This window comes from Drosophila bipectinata, chromosome 2L (assembly GCF_030179905.1).
Source record: "Drosophila bipectinata strain 14024-0381.07 chromosome 2L, DbipHiC1v2, whole genome shotgun sequence".
Classification (NCBI taxonomy): Eukaryota; Metazoa; Arthropoda; class Insecta; order Diptera; family Drosophilidae; genus Drosophila; species Drosophila bipectinata.
Genome location: NC_091736.1, coordinates 3,662,713 through 3,680,874, shown reverse-complemented (window position 1 = coordinate 3,680,874; position 18,162 = coordinate 3,662,713). Strand labels below are relative to the sequence as shown.

Genomic DNA, 18,162 nt, shown 5'->3' with positions numbered 1-18,162 from the left:
ACGGGGAAACCCCAAAAGAATGCTACAAAAATTGTTGGTTTGAAAATTTATTAAATTTTCATATTTTAAAAATTACAGAAATTTAAGATTATACGACATTTAAAAAATAAATATCTACATTTATTACTTAGCAGATTTTTGTGTTTTTGTTGGGTTATTTGTCGGTGTATTCTGAGAATCTTTATCGAAACCAAAAGGATCCAACGGAGCTTCAGTCTCGGATGCCGAATCTCTTTTGGTTGATCCGAGTTGGACATTTTCCATCTCATAGTATTCTTCGTCGCTTTCTTCCCTCGACTCGCTATCGGGGGTTAAGGGCTGGTTGGTCGAACTTCGCTTCACCGTCCAGATGTTCGATTTTTCATAATTATCCTCCTCGTCCCAGATACTCTTTCTGGTAGCTCCTTCGTTAACCAGCATGATCTCTGATTTTCTCTGGTCATCAAGTTCCCAATTATTGCTTCTTTCTGCGGTGGACCTGGTGGTGCTAGCGGTAGCCTGACTGCTTCTGTCTTCGATCTGGGCCCACAGGCTGGAGGAGTCACTAACTCCCCGCCAGTCGATTGGGTATCGGAGGGCTTCGTCCTCCATGGACCAATCGTCGCGGGAAAGCTGTAGTTCGAAGGAGTCAGAGCTGGTTATAGTTGGCGTTGACATATAGCTTTCATCGCTATTATCGAAGGTATCCGTCAGACAGAATTTCCTCCGCGCCTCTCCAAATACGGACCACATGCGGTTTATGAACTGAGTCTCCTCCTCGTAGTTTTGCCGGAAGTGCATGGGCTGCGAGTGGGCAAGCGTGTCGTAGAATTCACATCTGTCACACAGGAAATCGTCCACCGGCTGAGAAAGGACGAATAGTCCGGTGGTGCGACCTGCCAACTCGTCCAGGGTGAACATTTGGAACAGTCCCGTCGCCTGTCGTCGCCAGTCCCCGGGCTCCATGCGCATCAGCAGATCCAGGACGTGAAACATGTGCATTAGGTACATGGTGCCCGTGACCAAGGCAGCGATACTTTGCTGCTTGCATATTGCGAAAGCAGGATGCTCCATGTATTCGCTGGTGTCGTTTAGGGCCTTGAGGATGGGGCTATTTACGATGTCCCGCATCACCAATAGGCCGCAGAAGTAATGTGCAATCATGGCACTCAGAGTTAGTATCAGTTGTGCGGACAGTACACATTTCTGAGTGATTAACAAGCGAAATGCCCCCAGGGCAGCTAGGGCCGTGAAGGAAAGAAAAACGGCGCAGTATATGACATCATGTGGCACGTATTGGGGCCACAAGCTTGCTCCACGCATGTGAATGAACATACAGAGTGCGCCCAGGACTACCTCAATCAACTTGAAAAACACCCATACCTGGTTCATTATGCACCAAACAATAAAAACCACTTGGACACTTTTTAAAGTTTTAATTTTTTAGACAGTCGGACGGACATCCCAAGGGTAACAGATATTTTATAGATATTTCAACAGACTAATAGAACTGATTTGTTCCTGCAAATGTACTTGTTACTTATAGTTTATTTTAAACAAACAAAATATTCACATATTCGCCTAGCAACCTTAAAGGGTAATTCACGGTCAATTTAAATGGCATTGCGAACCTCCTGAAGCTTGGTCACAGATTAGATTAAACCATTTGTTGGTAAATAACATTTTTAATCTAAATAGACTCGAAATCTAAATCCCCTGCAGTGGATTTAGTCGATTTCCAGTTTACGAAAGGAGCCCACAGCCCCAAATGATGATCGATGATCTTGATGCACACGAGCTCCGATGTCCCTCAACTTCTCATCCGTGCCGAAGCTTTGGGAGTCCTGGAAGTATGGGGCGTAACTAGATAGCTTAACCTCCATCGCTTCGCTGATATCCTGCATGGTTCCGGCAGATCCGCCGTATTCCTTTGGCAAGCATTCACGACCCACCAACTGGGATATGGCCTCCGGATCAGAACTGACAGAGATCTGAAGAGTAACAATAGCTTAATGTGGATTTAGGAATAGAAATCGATGGATGGCTTACCCTGCTCTTGATTTTGGCGGGAAAAAAGGATTTCAGCGAATTGAAGCCTGTTTCAAAGGCCGGTGGGACGTTAATAAAGTGAATGCCCTTCTGGCGTGTCGGCATCGCCTCGTCCGCATAGGCTGAGAACTTGCTTAGTAACTGCGGCTGGAGAGCAAAGAGATGCGCTCCTGTCACTCCAGCCATGTCCATTATCTCCACATAGCCGCTGACTGTGGCGTTCTCGTCCTCGAACATCATGATCTCTCCGAACATGGAACCCACTCGAATAATGTCCTGGAACTTGTATTTGCCCGTATCATACGATCCAGCTCGAATAATGGTTACACATGGACCCGGGTCGTTTGGGTCTAATGGCAGTCGTAAAATAACTCTGAAATACATTAAATATAATGATTTTAAAGTTTTAAGTACTGTGTAAGTTAACTAACCCCATTCTTATGATATCCAAAACTTGGGGGTCGGTGGCCAATCGTCGTTCGTTAAAGACTTCGGGAATAGAAGACTGTAGCGTGTAGAATCTATCAAACTTCTCCTTGGCCCGCTCCAAGCTAAATTTTGTGCCACGGAGGAAGGCGAGTAGGAACTGGTCTTCAGTACAGGCCCGTAGATGTGGCTGCTTGAGTACCCATTCCCGCAGAGCCTCAATGTCCTGTGGTACCCGATGGGGGACTTCATTAAGCTCCTTGCAGGCAATGGCCTGCAGAACCGGATTCAGAGGGCGCACCAAGCTCATGGCTTTAGAAAAAACACTAATCCGTATGGCAATCGTTGTTTTTTTTTGTATTTAAACTGCTGAAAAAATCGTTAATCAATATCCAAGTGTACGCTCCAGCTGCGGTTTGGCTTTTCCCACTTATTTCGCTAACAAGAAATGGAACTGCGGGCGTATATGTTTACCGTTTGAAAATGCCTCGTCGACTGCCCAAGTGATATGCGATTATACGAGTACCATGTGAAAGCAACGAACTCCGATGTGCTTGCTTTTCCTTCCCTGATCATAAGCCGATTTAACAGTACACGAAGACATTTATTGGAAACGTTGCTGCCGTTGACGTTGGGGGGCGGCAGGTTGGGGGCTTGGGAGCCGGTGGGTGGTGCCTGGCTACGTCAGCGGCCGGCGCTTGCAGTATTCATTTTTATTCAATTCATTATGGGTCGGATTGGATGGATTGTCTTAATTGGCTTTGGATTTATTTTTCGAGTGCATGCGGCTGCGGTTTTTGCTGGCCCAGATATGAGCTGCGTAATCCTATTGATTAAGAAGGTTAATCGAGTGCATTTAATCGAGTATTTAAAAAAAACTGCTCTCTGATAACGCTCCTTGTTTTATGACAGCTAATTCTACAAGTTCAAAGCCAATAAACAAATTGGAAAATATAAAAAGAGAGGTTTCCGTTTCAAGATAAAACTACGTTTTCTAAAAGTGTCGTGAATGTATTTAAAAACTGGTTTTTTAAATCTGTAATGTATGATTTGTAGCATGTATGCTGTATGGTTAGTGGTTCTATTCAGGAACAAAATTTGGTTCCAGGGTTTTGATGCAGATTTATGCGGAATTGATCCACAAATCCATCAAGGTATTCAGTTTGAGGATCGGATGAAAATTGGAAAAGATACAGACATGGTTCTGGGCCAAAAGTGAAAATCCGGGTTTTGTAGTTTTTGCAAGGGTACCCCTACAAAAATTGAAAAAATTTCGATAAAAAATTTTGTTCCTCAAATTCCGTTTGAGGATCGGATGAAAATTGGAAAAGATACAGACATGGTTCTGGGCCAAAAAAGAAAATTCGGGTTTTGTGGTTTTTGCAAGGGTACCCCTACAAAAATTGAAAAAAAATCGATCAAAAATTTTGTTCCAGTGTTTTGATGCAGATTTATGCGGAATTGATCCACAAATCGATTAAGGTATTCCGTTTGAGGATCGGATGAAAATTTGAAAAGATACAGACATGGTTCTGGGCCAAAAAAGAAAATTCGGGTTTTGTGGTTTTTGCAAGGGTACCCCTACAAAAATTGAAAAAAAATCGATCAAAAATTTTGTTCCAGTGTTTTGATGCAGATTTATGCGGAATTGATCCACAAATCGATTAAGGTATTCCGTTTGAGGATCGGATGAAAATTTGAAAAGATACAGACATGGTTCTGGGCCAAAAAAGAAAATTCGGGTTTTGTGGTTTTTGCAAGGGTACCCCAAGAAAAATTGAAAAAATATCGATGAAAAATTTTGTTCCAGGGTTTTGATGCAGACTTATGCGGAATCGATCCACAAATCGATTAAGGTATTCCGTTTGAGGATCGGATGAAAATTGGAAAAGATACAGACATGGTTCTGGGCCAAAAAAGAAAATTCGGGTTTTGTAGTTTTTGCAAGGGTACCCCTACAAAAATTGAAAAAATTTCGATAAAAAATTTTGTTCCAGGGTTTTGATGCAGATTTATGCGAAATTGATCCACAAATCGATTAAGGTATTCCGTTTGAGGATCGGATGAAAATTTGAAAAGATACAGACATGGTTCTGGGCCAAAAAAGAAAATTCGGGGTTTGTGGTTTTTGCAAGGGTACCCCAAGAAAAATTGAAAAAATATCGATGAAAAATTTTGTTCCAGGGTTTTGATGCAGATTTATGCGGAATTGATCCACAAATCCATCAAGGTATTCAGTTTGAGGATCGGATGAAAATTGGAAAAGATACAGACATGGTTCTGGGCCAAAAGTGAAAATCCGGGTTTTGTAGTTTTTGCAAGGGTACCCCTACAAAAATTGAAAAAATTTCGATAAAAAATTTTGTTCCTCAAATTCCGTTTGAGGATCGGATGAAAATTGGAAAAGATACAGACATGGTTCTGGGCCAAAAAAGAAAATTCGGGTTTTGTGGTTTTTGCAAGGGTACCCCAAGAAAAATTGAAAAAATTTCGATGAAAAATTTTGTTCCAGGGTTTTGATGCAGATTTATGCGGAATCGATCCACAAATCGATTAAGGTATTCCGTTTGAGGATCGGATGAAAATTGGAAAAGATACAGCCATGGTTCTGGGCCAAAAGTGAAAATCCGGGTTTTGTGGTTTTTGCAAGGGTACCCCTACAAAAATTGAAAAAATTTCGATCAAAAATTTTGTTACAGGGTTTTGATGCAGATTTATGCGGAATTGATCCACAAATCGATTAAGGTATTCCGTTTGAGAATCGGATGAAAATTGGCAAAGATACAGACATGGTTCTGGGCCGAAAGTAAAAATCCGGGTTTTGTGGTTTTTGCAAGGGTACCCCTACAAAAATTGAAGAAATTTCGATGAAAAATTTTGTTCCAGGGTTTTGATGTAGATTTATGGGGAATTGATCCACAAATCGATTCAGGTATTCCGTTTGAGGTTTATTGGGATTTTTGCAAAAATTGAAAAGCTCCCAAGTATCTTCAAATAACGAACGGAGCTGCCACACCTGTCGGTAAACAGCTGTCACAAGCTAACATAGCAACATATTTTTGGAAGTCCGGCAACACAAACATCTGGGTCTCAAGTTTTCGGGGGCAGGAAAAAATTGATTCAGCTCCGATAATATTTTTATATATTTTTTAAACGTCTGCATTATATGTGAAATCAAGTAAACACTAACGGGCTACGTCCACGCACCACCAAACGAGAACTCAGAGAAGATGTCGAGCGCCGGGGAGAATCCATTCGCGGCCCTTCTCCAGGAGGCCCCAAAGTCCGATTGCGTGGCCCATAAACTTGTCGAGGAGGTGCTCCTGTTTACGCTGGACAAGGCTGGGGCTGCCAACAAACGTCTGCTTTCCCTTGCTGATGTGGTGGTTGACACCAGTGACGAAACCCTGTCCGAGGACCTTCTTGCCCACGCCCTCTTCGAACGTCTCATGCTGACCGATACAACCCAGATTTCTGGGAACGCCAGCCCGGATGCCTTAGAGTCGCGGGCCGTACACTATTTGCAAGGTGCTTTTTCAAGAGCCGAGCGCATTCAGGCCGAGAAGAAAGCTGATTGCTCAAAGTTGCTGGCATTGATTCTGAACAACGCCAGCACCTGCATGCGTCAACCGGACTTGTTTGCTCCCCAGAACTTTGCAGCCCAATGGATGGAACTGTTCGAGAAGGCCGATGAGCACGACACCACCACCCAACAGTTTCTGGTTCGGGTCACTTGCAAGGTGATGGAGGAAGACGAGAGCATGGAGGCGCTAGGCGCCTTGAAGGCCATATTTTATCCTATGCTCACCGAGCTGCAGAAACAAATCGTCAAGGAGAACTTGATCACGCTTCGAAACAACATATTTTGGATCTTAGGCTTCTTTGTGCGTGACAAGCGAGCTGCGATCCTGGGAGAGTTGTTGATTGACTACACCACACCCAATCCCAAGGCGAAAGGTTTGTGGTACCATTGAAAGATGTTTTGGTATTACTTCCTTGATTTACTTCAGGTGGCGACTACATGGACACTCTACTGGGCAGTCTGTTGTGCATCTCGATTCTGCCGAAAACTCAAAATGGAAAGTTCGAGTTCTTTAAAGATCTTTCGTTAAACCATACCGATCCGGCACTCTGGACTCTGCTTTCCAATCACCAGAAATCTATATTTCTTCTGGTTAAGCAGCTTTTGGTTCTTTCTCCCGAAACTAAAAAGAAGACGCTTCAGTGGCTGGCCAATTGTCTGGACGCGAATCTATCCCGTGGTCATCTGTGGAGTAGCATTAATTTGAATCTGGATCAGACGGTCCACAGCTCGGCCAGTGACTCTTTTATGAATAATCTCTGTTCCGTGCTGACTCGTCTATGTGCCCCTCTCTGCGAACCAACATTTAAGGTGGGTTTCCTATTGGATTCCGATTGGATCTAAATTACTCTCATTTTTCACAGGTTCTTCTCGTTGATCCTACATACTGTGCAGTGGCCGACAAGGATCGTGTGGCTAAGGGTGTTAGCCTATTGAAGGCCCACGAGGAAACCTGCCTCTTACCCGCTGAAGAAGGATCGGAGCGTTTAACAGCCGAAAAGTATAATTTCGTGACGGAAATCTTTTACATGACCCACAAGTGTTTCCAACTGGCCAATCGACCTTGCATCGAACGTATGAATCGCGTGATGCGTGAACTGCAGAACACTCAGACAGCCTACGGGGAGGTGGTGAACAGTGATCCCAACAACGAGCTAACTAAAAACCTGATGCGAATGATGATGGAACAAATGCAACAGGTGCTGTGCATTAAAAATACGCTATCGGAACCCACGAACGACACCGCTATGGTCAAGTTTTTCGAAGCCTCCGCCATCTGGTTGACGGAAGTGGCCATGCTGCCCAGAGAGAACTTTGAGCAGTGTCTGGACAAGAAGGATTTCTCCCCGCAGGTGTTGCGGAACTTGGAGCTCCTGTCAGACACACCCCCTTTTGTGGCGCCTTACATGCAGTCCATACCAGAAATCATCATTGACAATATTGCAGCTTACTTGAACTTCTGCCGCCGCTTGAACGCTGACCAATACCTTAACATATACGCCTCGTCACACGACGCCATATTCAAGATGATTCTGTTGTTTATGGGCAGCTCGGGCCTTGTGAAGAATCCCCATTTGCGAGCCAAGCTCGCCGAGGCCCTAGAGTTTCTGCTGCCGACCCAGGTGATGGGAAGTAATCGACAGAGATTTATAACCCACGTCTTTGACAATCATCCAGATCGCTTAAAAGTGGTTCGCAGTTTGCTCAATGTTTTCGTCAGCATCGAGATGACCGGTCAGTCAGTGCAATTCGAACAGAAGTTCAACTATCGCCGCCCAATGTACGCGATCATTGAGTTCCTTTGGACCAAAAAGGAGCACGTTCAGTGCTTCCGGGACCTGGCAGTTGAAGCTGAACAAAATATTGAGGCCATCGAGCCCCCGATCTTTTTGCGATTCATTAATCTGCTGATCAACGATGCCATATTTGTATTGGACGAGTCACTGTCTAATCTGGAGCAGATTAAGCAGCTTCAGCAAGCCCAGGACAACGGTGAATGGAACAGCTTGTCGCACAACGAGCGCCAACAACAGTTGACCAACTTGCATCACCTAGGCATGCTGGCGCGCTTCGACAACATCCTGGGAAGGGACACAATCAACACCCTCAAGCTATTGACGACGGAGATAAAGAGCATCTTCTGTCACAACAGTATGGTGGACCGGATTGCCGCCATGTTGAACTACTTCCTGTTGCATCTGGTTGGACCAAGAAAGGAGCGCTTCAACGTGAAGGACAAAAAGGAGTTTGAATTCGACCCGGCCCAGACTGTGCTCGAGATCTCCCATATTTACATCAACCTGAGCAAGAACGACAGCTTCTGCCTGGCCGTTTCCCAGGATGGACGATCCTACAGTGACCAGCTATTTAGTTACGCCGAAAACATTCTGATTCGTATCGGAGGCGGGCAGTTGATAGGCGACATGTCCGAGTTCGCTGCCAAGGTGAAGCGCATGGGCGCTCAGTACAAGGAGGAGCAGGAGCTGCTGGCCGATGCGCCGGATGAGTATTTGGACCCAATCATTTCCACCCTGATGACGGATCCCGTGGTGCTGCCCAGCTCGAAGGTCACCGTAGATCGTTCCACTATTGCCCGACATCTGCTGAGCGACCAAACAGATCCGTTCAATCGCGAGCCACTCACCATGGACAAGGTGAAGTCCAACGAGGCCCTCAAGCGAGAGATCGAACAGTGGATCGAGGGAAAACGGAATGCAGCCAGCTCGGGCTCGAGTTGAGGATGCATTGTCCAACCAAAGAGGTGGCTCCATGGGATAACGGATCAGGCTATAGTCAATATTATTCTCGATAAGAATTCCAATCATACATTGTTTCGTGTATGTCCAATAAGTGTACAGATAGTGGTGTTACAATTTATTCCTAATTGTTTTTTCTTTCGGTCGAATAAAAGTGTCTAGTATATGAATATACCCATCGACTTCACATCCCTAGGACTATCTACGACTCCAATTCATCCAAAATTTTATTTCTTCCCATCACCACATTTACACGGTTTCGTATCAGGTTTTGTGTCATCTGAAGACGGGCCATCCTTGTCGTAATCTTCCAGTTTCGCTGATTTAATAAAGCGCCGAAATTGACGACGTCCTCTTAGGTTCCACAAGCCCTCGTGGTAGCTCTTGGGCATCACCTCTTTCATTTTGTTGGCACAGACATAGGTGAGGTACAGGGCGTTGCAGTGAATTCTGGTGCCGGTCTCGGCATCGATGGCCGTCACCGTGACCATCGTTTGGAGATAGTTTTCGTGGGTATAGACCACATAAGCTGACATCGTTATAAAGCTGTTGACGCGTATCGGGCGTTCAAACGTGACGTCCGATAAGAAGCTAACCATGGCGGGTGCGCCGCAGAAGAGACTGGCCGCAATGAAACTAGTCTCCAAGGCCCGGCGAATGGTGAAGCCGCCACCGATGGTGTTCGAGTTGTTTCTGTTCTCAGGAAACGGATGAATCGTGCAATCCCGCCGCGTATCCGACATCCAGCGACAGTCCTCCGGGAGCTCTGGTGCCTCCAAATCTCCCTTGCTGCTCCTCGTCCGCTGAAAAATATTATACAGGATTTTAACCTCCTCTTCGGATGGCGGCACCTTCGATTCTGGTTGTGCCCGGATCTTCTGACGCTTGTTGTGCCGCTCTAAGGCCTCCTTGTGGATGCGCTCCTCCTGCTCGTTTCCGGGCACCAGTTTATTGATTGGAGCCGGAGCACTGTTCACAGCGTTGCGGGCCACCATTACGAAAATAGCCTTCGATAAGAGCTTCCCACTTTGCCGCACATACATAGTAATCTCGATGGAGCTGCGACCAGTATAGGACACATGACCAGAAAGATCCACATCCACATTTGTGTCGAATTGAGATTGTAGGAACTTGGCCTGATCCACCAAAAGGGTCAGGAACGTATACGGAAGAGGAATACCCTTTGGTAAGTTGGGCAAATGGATATGACGATGACAGATCCAGACTATGAAGTATAAATGTTATGCGTAGAATAAAAAAGAGACTACGTTCAGTTATTACCAGCAAATACGTCCAGTTCCTCCATTATCCTGCCTATTCTCACATATCCCGTAACCTGAACGAATCGTTCGCGAACTAGCGGATCTGATCCCAGGAGTAGAGTGGCTGATGTGAAAGAATCCTTCATGGAGCGTTCGGGCAATTCTTCCGGCTTCGGGTGATACTTCAGAAGGCCCTCTCTACACTTTGGAACAGTGTGATAGCCCGGCTCAACTCCTAGCTGGTCCTGTATCATCTGCTTCACTGTTCTTAGACTTGGGATTAGTGAGATTGAATGAATGGAATGATTTTCATGAGTTACCATCCTCCAAGGTCCCCGAACTGTGATCATATTTTAGGGTCTGCATACTGTTCCGGCGAAGGGCTCCCAGCTGTGGACACAATCGCCGGAGGGACATCGCGCTCCTGACACTCATTTCGAAAATTTTGGTGTTTATTTCGAAAGTAATTTCATGTTTCATAAATTTAAAAATGTGTCAAATGTTTGTAGACATGTCTCTTTGGTAATATGACACAATATAACAACATAATTTATTTATGAATGTGGTTTTAAAACAAATAATTTTATATTTCCGTTTCTCTACGATCTGTTGAGGAACTCGGTGACTATCGAGAGAAACTCCTGCGGGCGCTCGAAATGAACCAGATGTCCGGAATCCAGCCAATGAATCTCGGCGTTGGGGAATATTTCTAGAATCTGTGGCCAGTGATCTTCCTTCATGTAAGGCGATCTCGATCCGCAAATGAAAGTAGTGGGTCCTGTGTACGGTGGCAGTAGGTCAGACTTATTCCGATACTCGTCGATGCGGGATGTAAATCTACTAAGCACCTGAGCGTTACAGGCCCAAGAGAACTCGCCAGTTTCCGAATTTTTCCGTAGATTAAGCATGATAAAGTCGACGGTTTCATTGTCAAGATCTTTCAGTAGATTCTTCGCCAACTTTCGGCCCTCGGACATGGACAAGGTGTTTGGGATGCTCATGCTGAGCATCGCATCAAAGATGAGTTTCATTTGGGCGGTGGAACGCGGCAGGCCAATCGGTGATATGTCCACCACAATCAATCGTTCCACCATCGTCGGGTTCTCTCGAGCGAAGTACATCATGGTCCGGCCGCCCATGCTGTGGCCCAAACAAGCAGCCATGGGTTGTCCCCGTTGCTCCAGAAAATGTCGCACATCCGCGCTCATGCTCGACGAGTTGTGCTCCTCAGTGTGAGGGCTCTCGCCGTGGTTGCGGGCATCTATGGCATAGATATTTCGGGGATTCGTTTTCGACAGAGCACGACTTATTCCGCGCCAGTTCTGCTTGGAGCCGAAGAGCCCGTGCAGGGTGACCAGTGGCAGCTTGGTGGGGTTATCATGTGGATACAGATCAAAACTCAGATCCACTGGTTGGGAGGAGTAGGTTCGCTGGACCAGGAAACTTGAGGTGGGATGCCGTGTCCATGCCGCAGTCCTTGCAAGGAGAGAACTTAAAATGTTTTTTTGTAGCGGCATTTGGTGGCCAGTGTGTACTTGTTCAGGTTACATAATTTCTTAAAGCTTAATAACAACTGTTAGCCTGGCATTTTTTTATTGCATGAGTGTGGTCACACTGCATTGGCATACGGTTCAACTTACTTTTTTACGGAGTGAAGTGCACAAAAATGAAAAGCTTTTTCTAATATATTTTAATATATATTTTACATAACGGTATTGCGAGTAATATTTGGAATAGGTGGAGCGCGGCCCGACCCGCTCCCAGTACTACCCCACCCCTCCTGGCCCATGAAATCAATTAAGCGTAGAACGGCGTAACGCGAAAATCGATTTCGCTTTCGGCCGCGGGCGCAAGCAATAATAGAAACATCAGCTAGAATGTCCCCGTACACAGTGGATGCGGAAAAGGAGATGACATCGAACGGGCACTGGATAAAAGCAACCCATCAGCCTGGTTCTGGCTCCTGGGGTGGACGTTGGCAAAGGACAGTGCTTCTGGCGGGGATTATCCTGAGTATTTTAACGACAGGCTGCTACGCCACGGACACTGACATCGCACTGGACGCCAAGGCCACTCTGAATCATCGTATCCAAAGCCTCGATCTGCTCGTCTTTGTGTTCCTGCTGGCCCTTACGGTTCTCACCATATGGCTGTTCAAGCACCATCGAGTATCCTGGCTGCATGAGACCGGACTGGCCGTAATTTACGGTATGGCTTATTGATTTTCATGATGGAAACATAGAGAGAGGGCCTCAGCTTGCTCAGCAATAACATAAATCAAATATAAATTTCAATATTGATTAGAAATCCTGTATAAGTCCACAATAACACTGACTCATGTAGAAAACAATGCTAATGGCTAGTGTTATCGGTTACCAGTTGTACCTAGGTTACCCCAGCACCTGCAGCCGTAGCCGTAGCGCCCTCATTGCCACCTCTTTGTTGTCACATATATTCGAAATGAGGCTTTTGTGCACGCCATTGACATTGGGGGAATTGGGGAGGCATTAAACGACACCCGCGATAGGCTAAAAAGTAATGCAATAAACAGTTTTAGGGGTACATACCGTGGATAGAACAGAACCGGCACGCAACAGAGACAAAACTCTTTTATTTTTGCAAACAAATATATATTAGACACGTGCCCTTGACGTGCTTACCCATGCATTATCATTGGGGTTTTCCGTTTTCGATTCTCTTCTCGATCGTCTGAATCCAACGACTACGTTTCTAGTTAGACATCCAAATACCCAGGGTCATTCGTAATATTGGACGAGTCAACAAGATTTCTTTCGACTAATTAAAGCTAATGAAACAATTCAATATAACTGGTTAGGCGGGCACCCAGTCGTCGGTGTAAATGAGAAATTATTATTTAGTATGCAAACTGGAAGCGGGGTGAAAGCTTTTTGTTATTCACGAAGCGATTTGATCATCCCTTCAAGTGGCCTTTACTGCCGGGTTTTTTGTTTATGAATATATGGCGCAAAACTCAGATTCCGCACGAAACGGCACTACGATAAGAGAAACCGCTTAAGCACTTGTTTCCGAACTGATAAGGGTCTACTTCTTGGCCCCATAGTATTAGTCACTCTCATATTTGTGATAGGTCAGGCGTTGATTAAATATTATGAGAGATTAAACTCAACAAATAATTCAATTAATCTCTAATTCAATTAATTTACTTATTTAATTTCAGGTCTGATTGTGGGAGCCATTATACGCTATGCCGGCACCTCCACCACCCTTGTCCACATGCAGGTTGAGCCCCAGGGCATTCCGACGTACAGCGATAAGCTGCCACCGGATACTCTCTGGTTTAAGGTTAGTCCCAAAGGGTCCTCTTAATGTCAATGCCAATAATAATATATTTTTGTGTCTTATTTCAGTATCCAGTTAACCAGACCAATAGTACCAAGCTCCCGGAGGGCATGAGCATTAAAACATATGCTTATGTTTTCCGTGGGCAGGTCTACAATGAGGATGAGAATGAAATTGATCTGAAGGCGACATTTGATCCGGAGGTGTTTTTCAATATCATACTGCCCCCGATTATCTTCTACGCGGGGTATAGCCTGAAAAAAGTAAGATGCTTTGGTTAAAAGATTCGATAATATTTTATTACTAATACTGTTCTATTTTAGAAATATTTCTTTCGAAATCTGGGTGCCATTCTTACCTTTGCCATTGTGGGGACCACACTGTCGGCCTTCCTCATCGGTGGCTTCATGTACGGCTGTGCTAAGCTGATGCCCAATTACCTAAGCAGCACTTTAACGTTCTTGGATACCCTCTACTTTGGAGCCCTGATTTCGCCCACAGACCCTCTTACCATTTTGGCCATTTTCAGTGACCTGAAGGTCGATGTGAATCTATACGCTCTGGTTTTGGGTGAATCTGTCTTGAACGATGCCGTGGCTATAGTTCTGAGCGGGTTAGCATTGAATTACTTTCTTAATTATAAAAGTATTTCTGATTTTTATGTCCATTCTTTATTCAGAGCTATTCAAAACTATGGAGAACACTATTCCAACTCTGGAGAGTTCGAAACGACGGCGTTTTTGCGGTCTCTGAGCGATTTCTTCTCCATCTTCCTACTTTCGCTGATGATTGGAGCTGCGATGGGCTGTCTGACAGCATTGATATCCTTTTTAAACAAACATTTATATTTTTTAAATAATCTTTAAAGTTACAGCTAAGTATATGGTTTCCTTAACTCCCACCGCACATGACAAAGTTTACGCGGGTACGCGATTTCCCGCTCTTGGAGTCTGCTCTATTCGTCCTCATGAGCTACAGTACTTTCCTGCTGGCTGAGGCCACGGAGCTGACGGGAGTGGTGGCCGTGCTCTTCTGTGGCATCTGTCAGGCCCATTACACCTACAACAATCTCTCAGAGGATTCCCGGCAGCGAACAAAACAAATATTTGAGTTACTGAACTTCCTGGCAGAGAACTTTATCTTTTCCTACATTGGAGTGTCGATGTTTACCTTTCCAAAACATCATTTTGATCCAGGATTCATTATAACAGCTTTTGTGAGTTCTCTAATCTTGATATTTCTTTTAAAAATTAATTAAAGACTTTAATTTGTAGATCTGCGCCGCGATAGGTCGCGCTGTCAACGTTTATCCCTTATCCTGGCTGCTGAATATTAGGCGAAAGCCCCAAATCTCAACAAACTTCCAGCACATGCTCTTCTTTGCTGGTAAGTGAAACTAACTGATGAATGGTATATCGATTTCTAATTATAAATAATATATTTTAGGCTTACGAGGCGCCATGTCCTTTGCCCTGGCGATTCGCAACACAGTGTCTGATGCTCGACAGACCATGTTGACGGCAACATCCCTGATTGTTATCTTTACGGTCATTATACAGGGTGGAGCGGCGAATTTTCTGCTCAATTGGTTGAAAATACCGTGAGTTCGTGACTAAACATTCAATTTAACTCATTTCCTAATAGCTGGAAACTCTTAATTGCAGTGTTGGGGTTGACGATGAGACTGAACAATTAAATAATTACCAAGTGCACAGTGTGAGTATGAAAACAAATGCCCTCATTTGAGTTAATAAAGTGTAGGCCATCAAATTAGATTAGATCTCGTTAAGTGTAGGTGTAGCTTGCCGAAATGTTCTAATATTCGCTTGAATATAATTGTAAAAAATACATTTTTTAACTCTCTCACCAATAATTAAATTTAACTTTTAATTTTTGTTGTTTATAAACTTCTGCGCAATTCACAAAATCAAACCATCACTTAAAAAGGTTTACAATTCAATGGACAATTCACATCCGCAGACGGTAGGTTTGGAAACGATCATTCAATGCATTTCTATAGATATTATTTGTTTATTACTCGTGCATTCCCCCATTATGTTTACTTTAGTTAGGCCTTTTTATTAGCTTTATTTTTTGTACAAAAACCCTGTCAGAAGTAGTGCTAATTCCATTTAATTGAACTCTGTGTTAGTCTGATGGCTACTTGCAGGATGTGGAGAGCGGTGGCGGAGGACGCGGCAAGTTGCGTATCTCGGGAGGCACGGAGTCCAACTTGGACACGCCAATCGATGGTCCAAACGGAAGTTTGGGCGGTACTAGTGGCGGTCGTCGCCGCAATAGTCATGAAAAGGCAATTCTCGCCAGGATCTGGGGAAGCTTTGACACCAAGTGAGTAGATGAAGATAGTCTAAGCCAGAACGTCTCTAAGAAAACTATTTATGATCCGCCAGGTACATGAAACCGCTGCTGACCCACTCGAGACCCACACTCCTAGAGACTCTGCCCGTTTGTTGCAATCCCATCGCCAGGCTGCTCACCACCACGCAGCAACTGACACAGGTAAGTCAAAGATCTATTTTATAGTTAGCCCACATTAATCTAAATTCTACCAACCAAAAGGATGGTAGCGAGTTCCGGCGTGTCGACTCGGACTCCGATATATGCATAGACAATGATACTGGCAATGGCCTTAGCCAGGACGGGGGGCCGGCAGGTGGGCCAGGATCAGGAACAGGCGCAAGTGTGGGGCGGCGCAACTCACTAAGTCGCGTAAGTATCCGTTACACCGGCGATAACCACCATCTACTTGCTAGCTACCGAAATGTTGAATAACCGAAAGAATGAAGCACCCCCACCCAGAACCAAAGACTAATCCTAGGCATAGCAAGCCGGCCATTAACACTCGAGAACAATGCCAAACTTAAAAATAGTCAAAAAAAACCACACCTTAGATACTTTGGCAAAGTAGACATATTGTTATTACTTTAATCTCGGCCAAAATGTGATTTTTGTTTTTCATTTTGTATGGAAATCATTTTATTACTTATTACATTGGGTGTATGATATCGGAATTGTTATGTATATTAAATATTGTTAATTATTTGTATAAGTTGTGCGACGGCAAGCGAGCGATTCTAGCATAAAATTGAAACACTTATGTAATATTGATTTGACTGTTAACTACTATTTAATGCATGCTTTACCAAATATATTTATATACTCGAAACCTAACTCTGGCAGCGATGATATTAATTTACTTATTTAATCATTTCTGCGACATCTTTCTTTCTGTCTTTCCTTCGAACAATTAATCTAATCATCTAACAAACTACTCATGTGGACTATTTATCAATTTAACTTTGGTTGCTCTAACAATACCAACAAAAATACGAAATACGAAACCAACAATGCCAACAAATGCCAATTCCTCTGCTCCCAACGAAACTGCATTCATCTCAAAATACAAAAAAAAACATCTCTTGACACTATCTATCTATATGACTCATTGGTATGCCTACTAACGCAAAAGTCAATCCAATTAAATGCGGCCAATCACCTTGAAAATGATCTCAGCCTGGTTACTAATAATTTCATGTAAAAAGATTTCTCCGGACTAAACGGGCGATTTAAAAAAAAAAAAAATCTTATATTTAGAGAAGTTTCTTTAGTATTTTTAATATCCAACCTTTGTTTGTTTTTTGTCTACTTTTCCTTGGTAAAACAAATATTGTATGTACTAAATATGGTGGCACAGACGGAGACCCAAACATAATGATAACCGTAGTCCAGAGAGCCTGTCTGTCAGTCTAAGAAATGAATAACCAATGGCTTCTTATAGCGCACTGCTGTTAAGATCTTCGTTTCTATTGTACAATTTTAATTTTTGTATTTATTTCCATAATCTTATTTCTTAGATACTAACACGCGACTAACCATGTAAGTACAAATTATTTAAATGCAGATTATTTCCTCATTTATCATTCCTATGATTTTCGCTTATTTTTTAAAACACCACCAAGCCAATTATTATTTTGTTTAATGTTATTCATTTCTATATTTTAGGTTGAAGACGAGCATCGAAACGTTTATACTTAAGTTTACTTTTTTGTTATTTATTTTAATTGGTCTCATTTGAAATGAAAAAATATGGAAAAATGTACAAATTAGATTATTACTCTTATGTTTCTTCTTGTTTAAACAATGTGATTTGGAACTGTAGTTATAAAAATAAATAAATTAGCGTTTACTGATACCGATCGAATTAAAAATTGAGTTAGGTCTTTGCTGAAACTGGCTACCAATCATCGAGCTCACACAATATGAATCACCTATACCTTATCACACAAATAAATATTAAGTTCATTGTTTCAATATTGTTTAAACTGTTTTTCTCTGCATATATGTATGTAAATTAGTTTCGCCATAGTTAATAAATATACTTATGAAAAATATAAATATTTATTGAAGATACTTACAGAATTTTTCTTTCTCTTTTTTATTTGCATTAAATGTGATGCAAACCTAATTATATTCGCGTGAAATAAAAATTTTGAATTCAGATGGAGATTCTGGAACACGTTCAAAGTCCTGTGTCGACGCGAATCAGACTTTTAGGATTTTATGGCAAAAAGTTATAGGAGGCAAGGATACAATAATCAACCATAATTTTTGGAAAAATTTTACTAAAAGATTATCTCTGATTTACCAAAAACTAGTTAGTGTAAATATATAGTTTTGGAGGCTAAAATTGATGTACTTAAAATTCTCAAACTAACCTTTTATTCCATTATAATTTTAATTTGTATCTCTGCAAATTCGTTCTATA

At 43.1% G+C, this 18,162-nt stretch overlaps 6 protein-coding genes across 12 annotated transcripts; 2 read left to right on the top strand and 4 right to left on the bottom strand.

Annotated features, from left to right (window-relative positions):
• Nucleotides 1–31: 31 nt before the first annotated feature.
• LOC108124309 (uncharacterized) lies at nucleotides 32–1,384 on the bottom strand. Its single transcript, XM_017239923.3, has one exon. The coding sequence runs from the start codon at nucleotides 1,369–1,371 to the stop codon at nucleotides 124–126; it is 1,248 nt and encodes a 415-aa protein (XP_017095412.2). The 5' UTR covers nucleotides 1,372–1,384; the 3' UTR covers nucleotides 32–123.
• A 16-nt stretch (nucleotides 1,385–1,400) lies between these two features.
• LOC122322048 (retinol-binding protein pinta) lies at nucleotides 1,401–3,349 on the bottom strand. Its single transcript, XM_043213300.2, has 3 exons — nucleotides 2,460–3,349; nucleotides 2,029–2,401; nucleotides 1,401–1,970 (listed from the first exon to the last, which is right to left on the bottom strand). Exons 1-3 carry the CDS (start codon nucleotides 2,762–2,764, stop codon nucleotides 1,707–1,709), a joined length of 942 nt encoding a protein of 313 aa, XP_043069235.2. The 5' UTR covers nucleotides 2,765–3,349; the 3' UTR covers nucleotides 1,401–1,706.
• A 2,164-nt stretch (nucleotides 3,350–5,513) lies between these two features.
• Ube4A (Ubiquitination factor E4A) lies at nucleotides 5,514–8,963 on the top strand. The gene is made up of 3 exons (XM_017240023.3): nucleotides 5,514–6,411; nucleotides 6,465–6,847; nucleotides 6,901–8,963. The coding sequence occupies exons 1-3, from the start codon at nucleotides 5,685–5,687 to the stop codon at nucleotides 8,773–8,775; spliced, it is 2,985 nt and encodes a 994-aa protein (XP_017095512.3). The 5' UTR covers nucleotides 5,514–5,684; the 3' UTR covers nucleotides 8,776–8,963.
• Nucleotides 8,964–9,002: 39 nt separating this feature from the next.
• LOC108124399 (acyl-coenzyme A thioesterase 9, mitochondrial) lies at nucleotides 9,003–10,611 on the bottom strand. Of its 2 annotated transcripts, none has more exons than XM_017240035.3 (3): nucleotides 10,376–10,611; nucleotides 10,075–10,317; nucleotides 9,003–10,018 (listed from the first exon to the last, which is right to left on the bottom strand). In XM_017240035.3, exons 1-3 carry the CDS (start codon nucleotides 10,533–10,535, stop codon nucleotides 9,021–9,023), a joined length of 1,401 nt encoding a protein of 466 aa, XP_017095524.3. In that variant the 5' UTR covers nucleotides 10,536–10,611; the 3' UTR covers nucleotides 9,003–9,020. The 2 variants fall into 2 exon arrangements, with proteins under 2 accessions (XP_017095524.3, XP_017095525.3); XM_017240036.3 differs by having other exon boundaries at nucleotides 10,075–10,322; nucleotides 10,376–10,582.
• On the bottom strand, nucleotides 10,591–11,650 carry LOC108124403 (sn-1-specific diacylglycerol lipase ABHD11). Its single transcript, XM_017240040.3, has one exon. The coding sequence runs from the start codon at nucleotides 11,570–11,572 to the stop codon at nucleotides 10,655–10,657; it is 918 nt and encodes a 305-aa protein (XP_017095529.3). The 5' UTR covers nucleotides 11,573–11,650; the 3' UTR covers nucleotides 10,591–10,654.
• A 26-nt stretch (nucleotides 11,651–11,676) lies between these two features.
• On the top strand, nucleotides 11,677–18,128 carry Nhe3 (Na[+]/H[+] hydrogen exchanger 3). 6 transcript variants are annotated; one of them, XM_070277544.1, is made up of 15 exons: nucleotides 11,678–12,263; nucleotides 13,255–13,379; nucleotides 13,445–13,639; nucleotides 13,700–13,989; nucleotides 14,056–14,199; nucleotides 14,286–14,592; nucleotides 14,651–14,762; nucleotides 14,823–14,976; nucleotides 15,041–15,092; nucleotides 15,324–15,359; nucleotides 15,529–15,725; nucleotides 15,788–15,896; nucleotides 15,957–16,106; nucleotides 17,252–17,273; nucleotides 17,400–17,605. In XM_070277544.1, the coding sequence occupies exons 1-14, from the start codon at nucleotides 11,933–11,935 to the stop codon at nucleotides 17,267–17,269; spliced, it is 2,220 nt and encodes a 739-aa protein (XP_070133645.1). In that variant the 5' UTR covers nucleotides 11,678–11,932; the 3' UTR covers nucleotides 17,270–17,273; nucleotides 17,400–17,605. The 6 variants fall into 6 exon arrangements, with proteins under 6 accessions (XP_070133640.1, XP_070133641.1, XP_070133644.1 ...); XM_070277539.1 differs by lacking the exons at nucleotides 17,252–17,273; nucleotides 17,400–17,605 and adding an exon at nucleotides 17,897–18,128 and having other exon boundaries at nucleotides 11,677–12,263; XM_070277540.1 differs by lacking the exons at nucleotides 17,252–17,273; nucleotides 17,400–17,605 and adding an exon at nucleotides 16,867–17,054 and having other exon boundaries at nucleotides 11,677–12,263.
• Nucleotides 18,129–18,162: the final 34 nt, after the last annotated feature.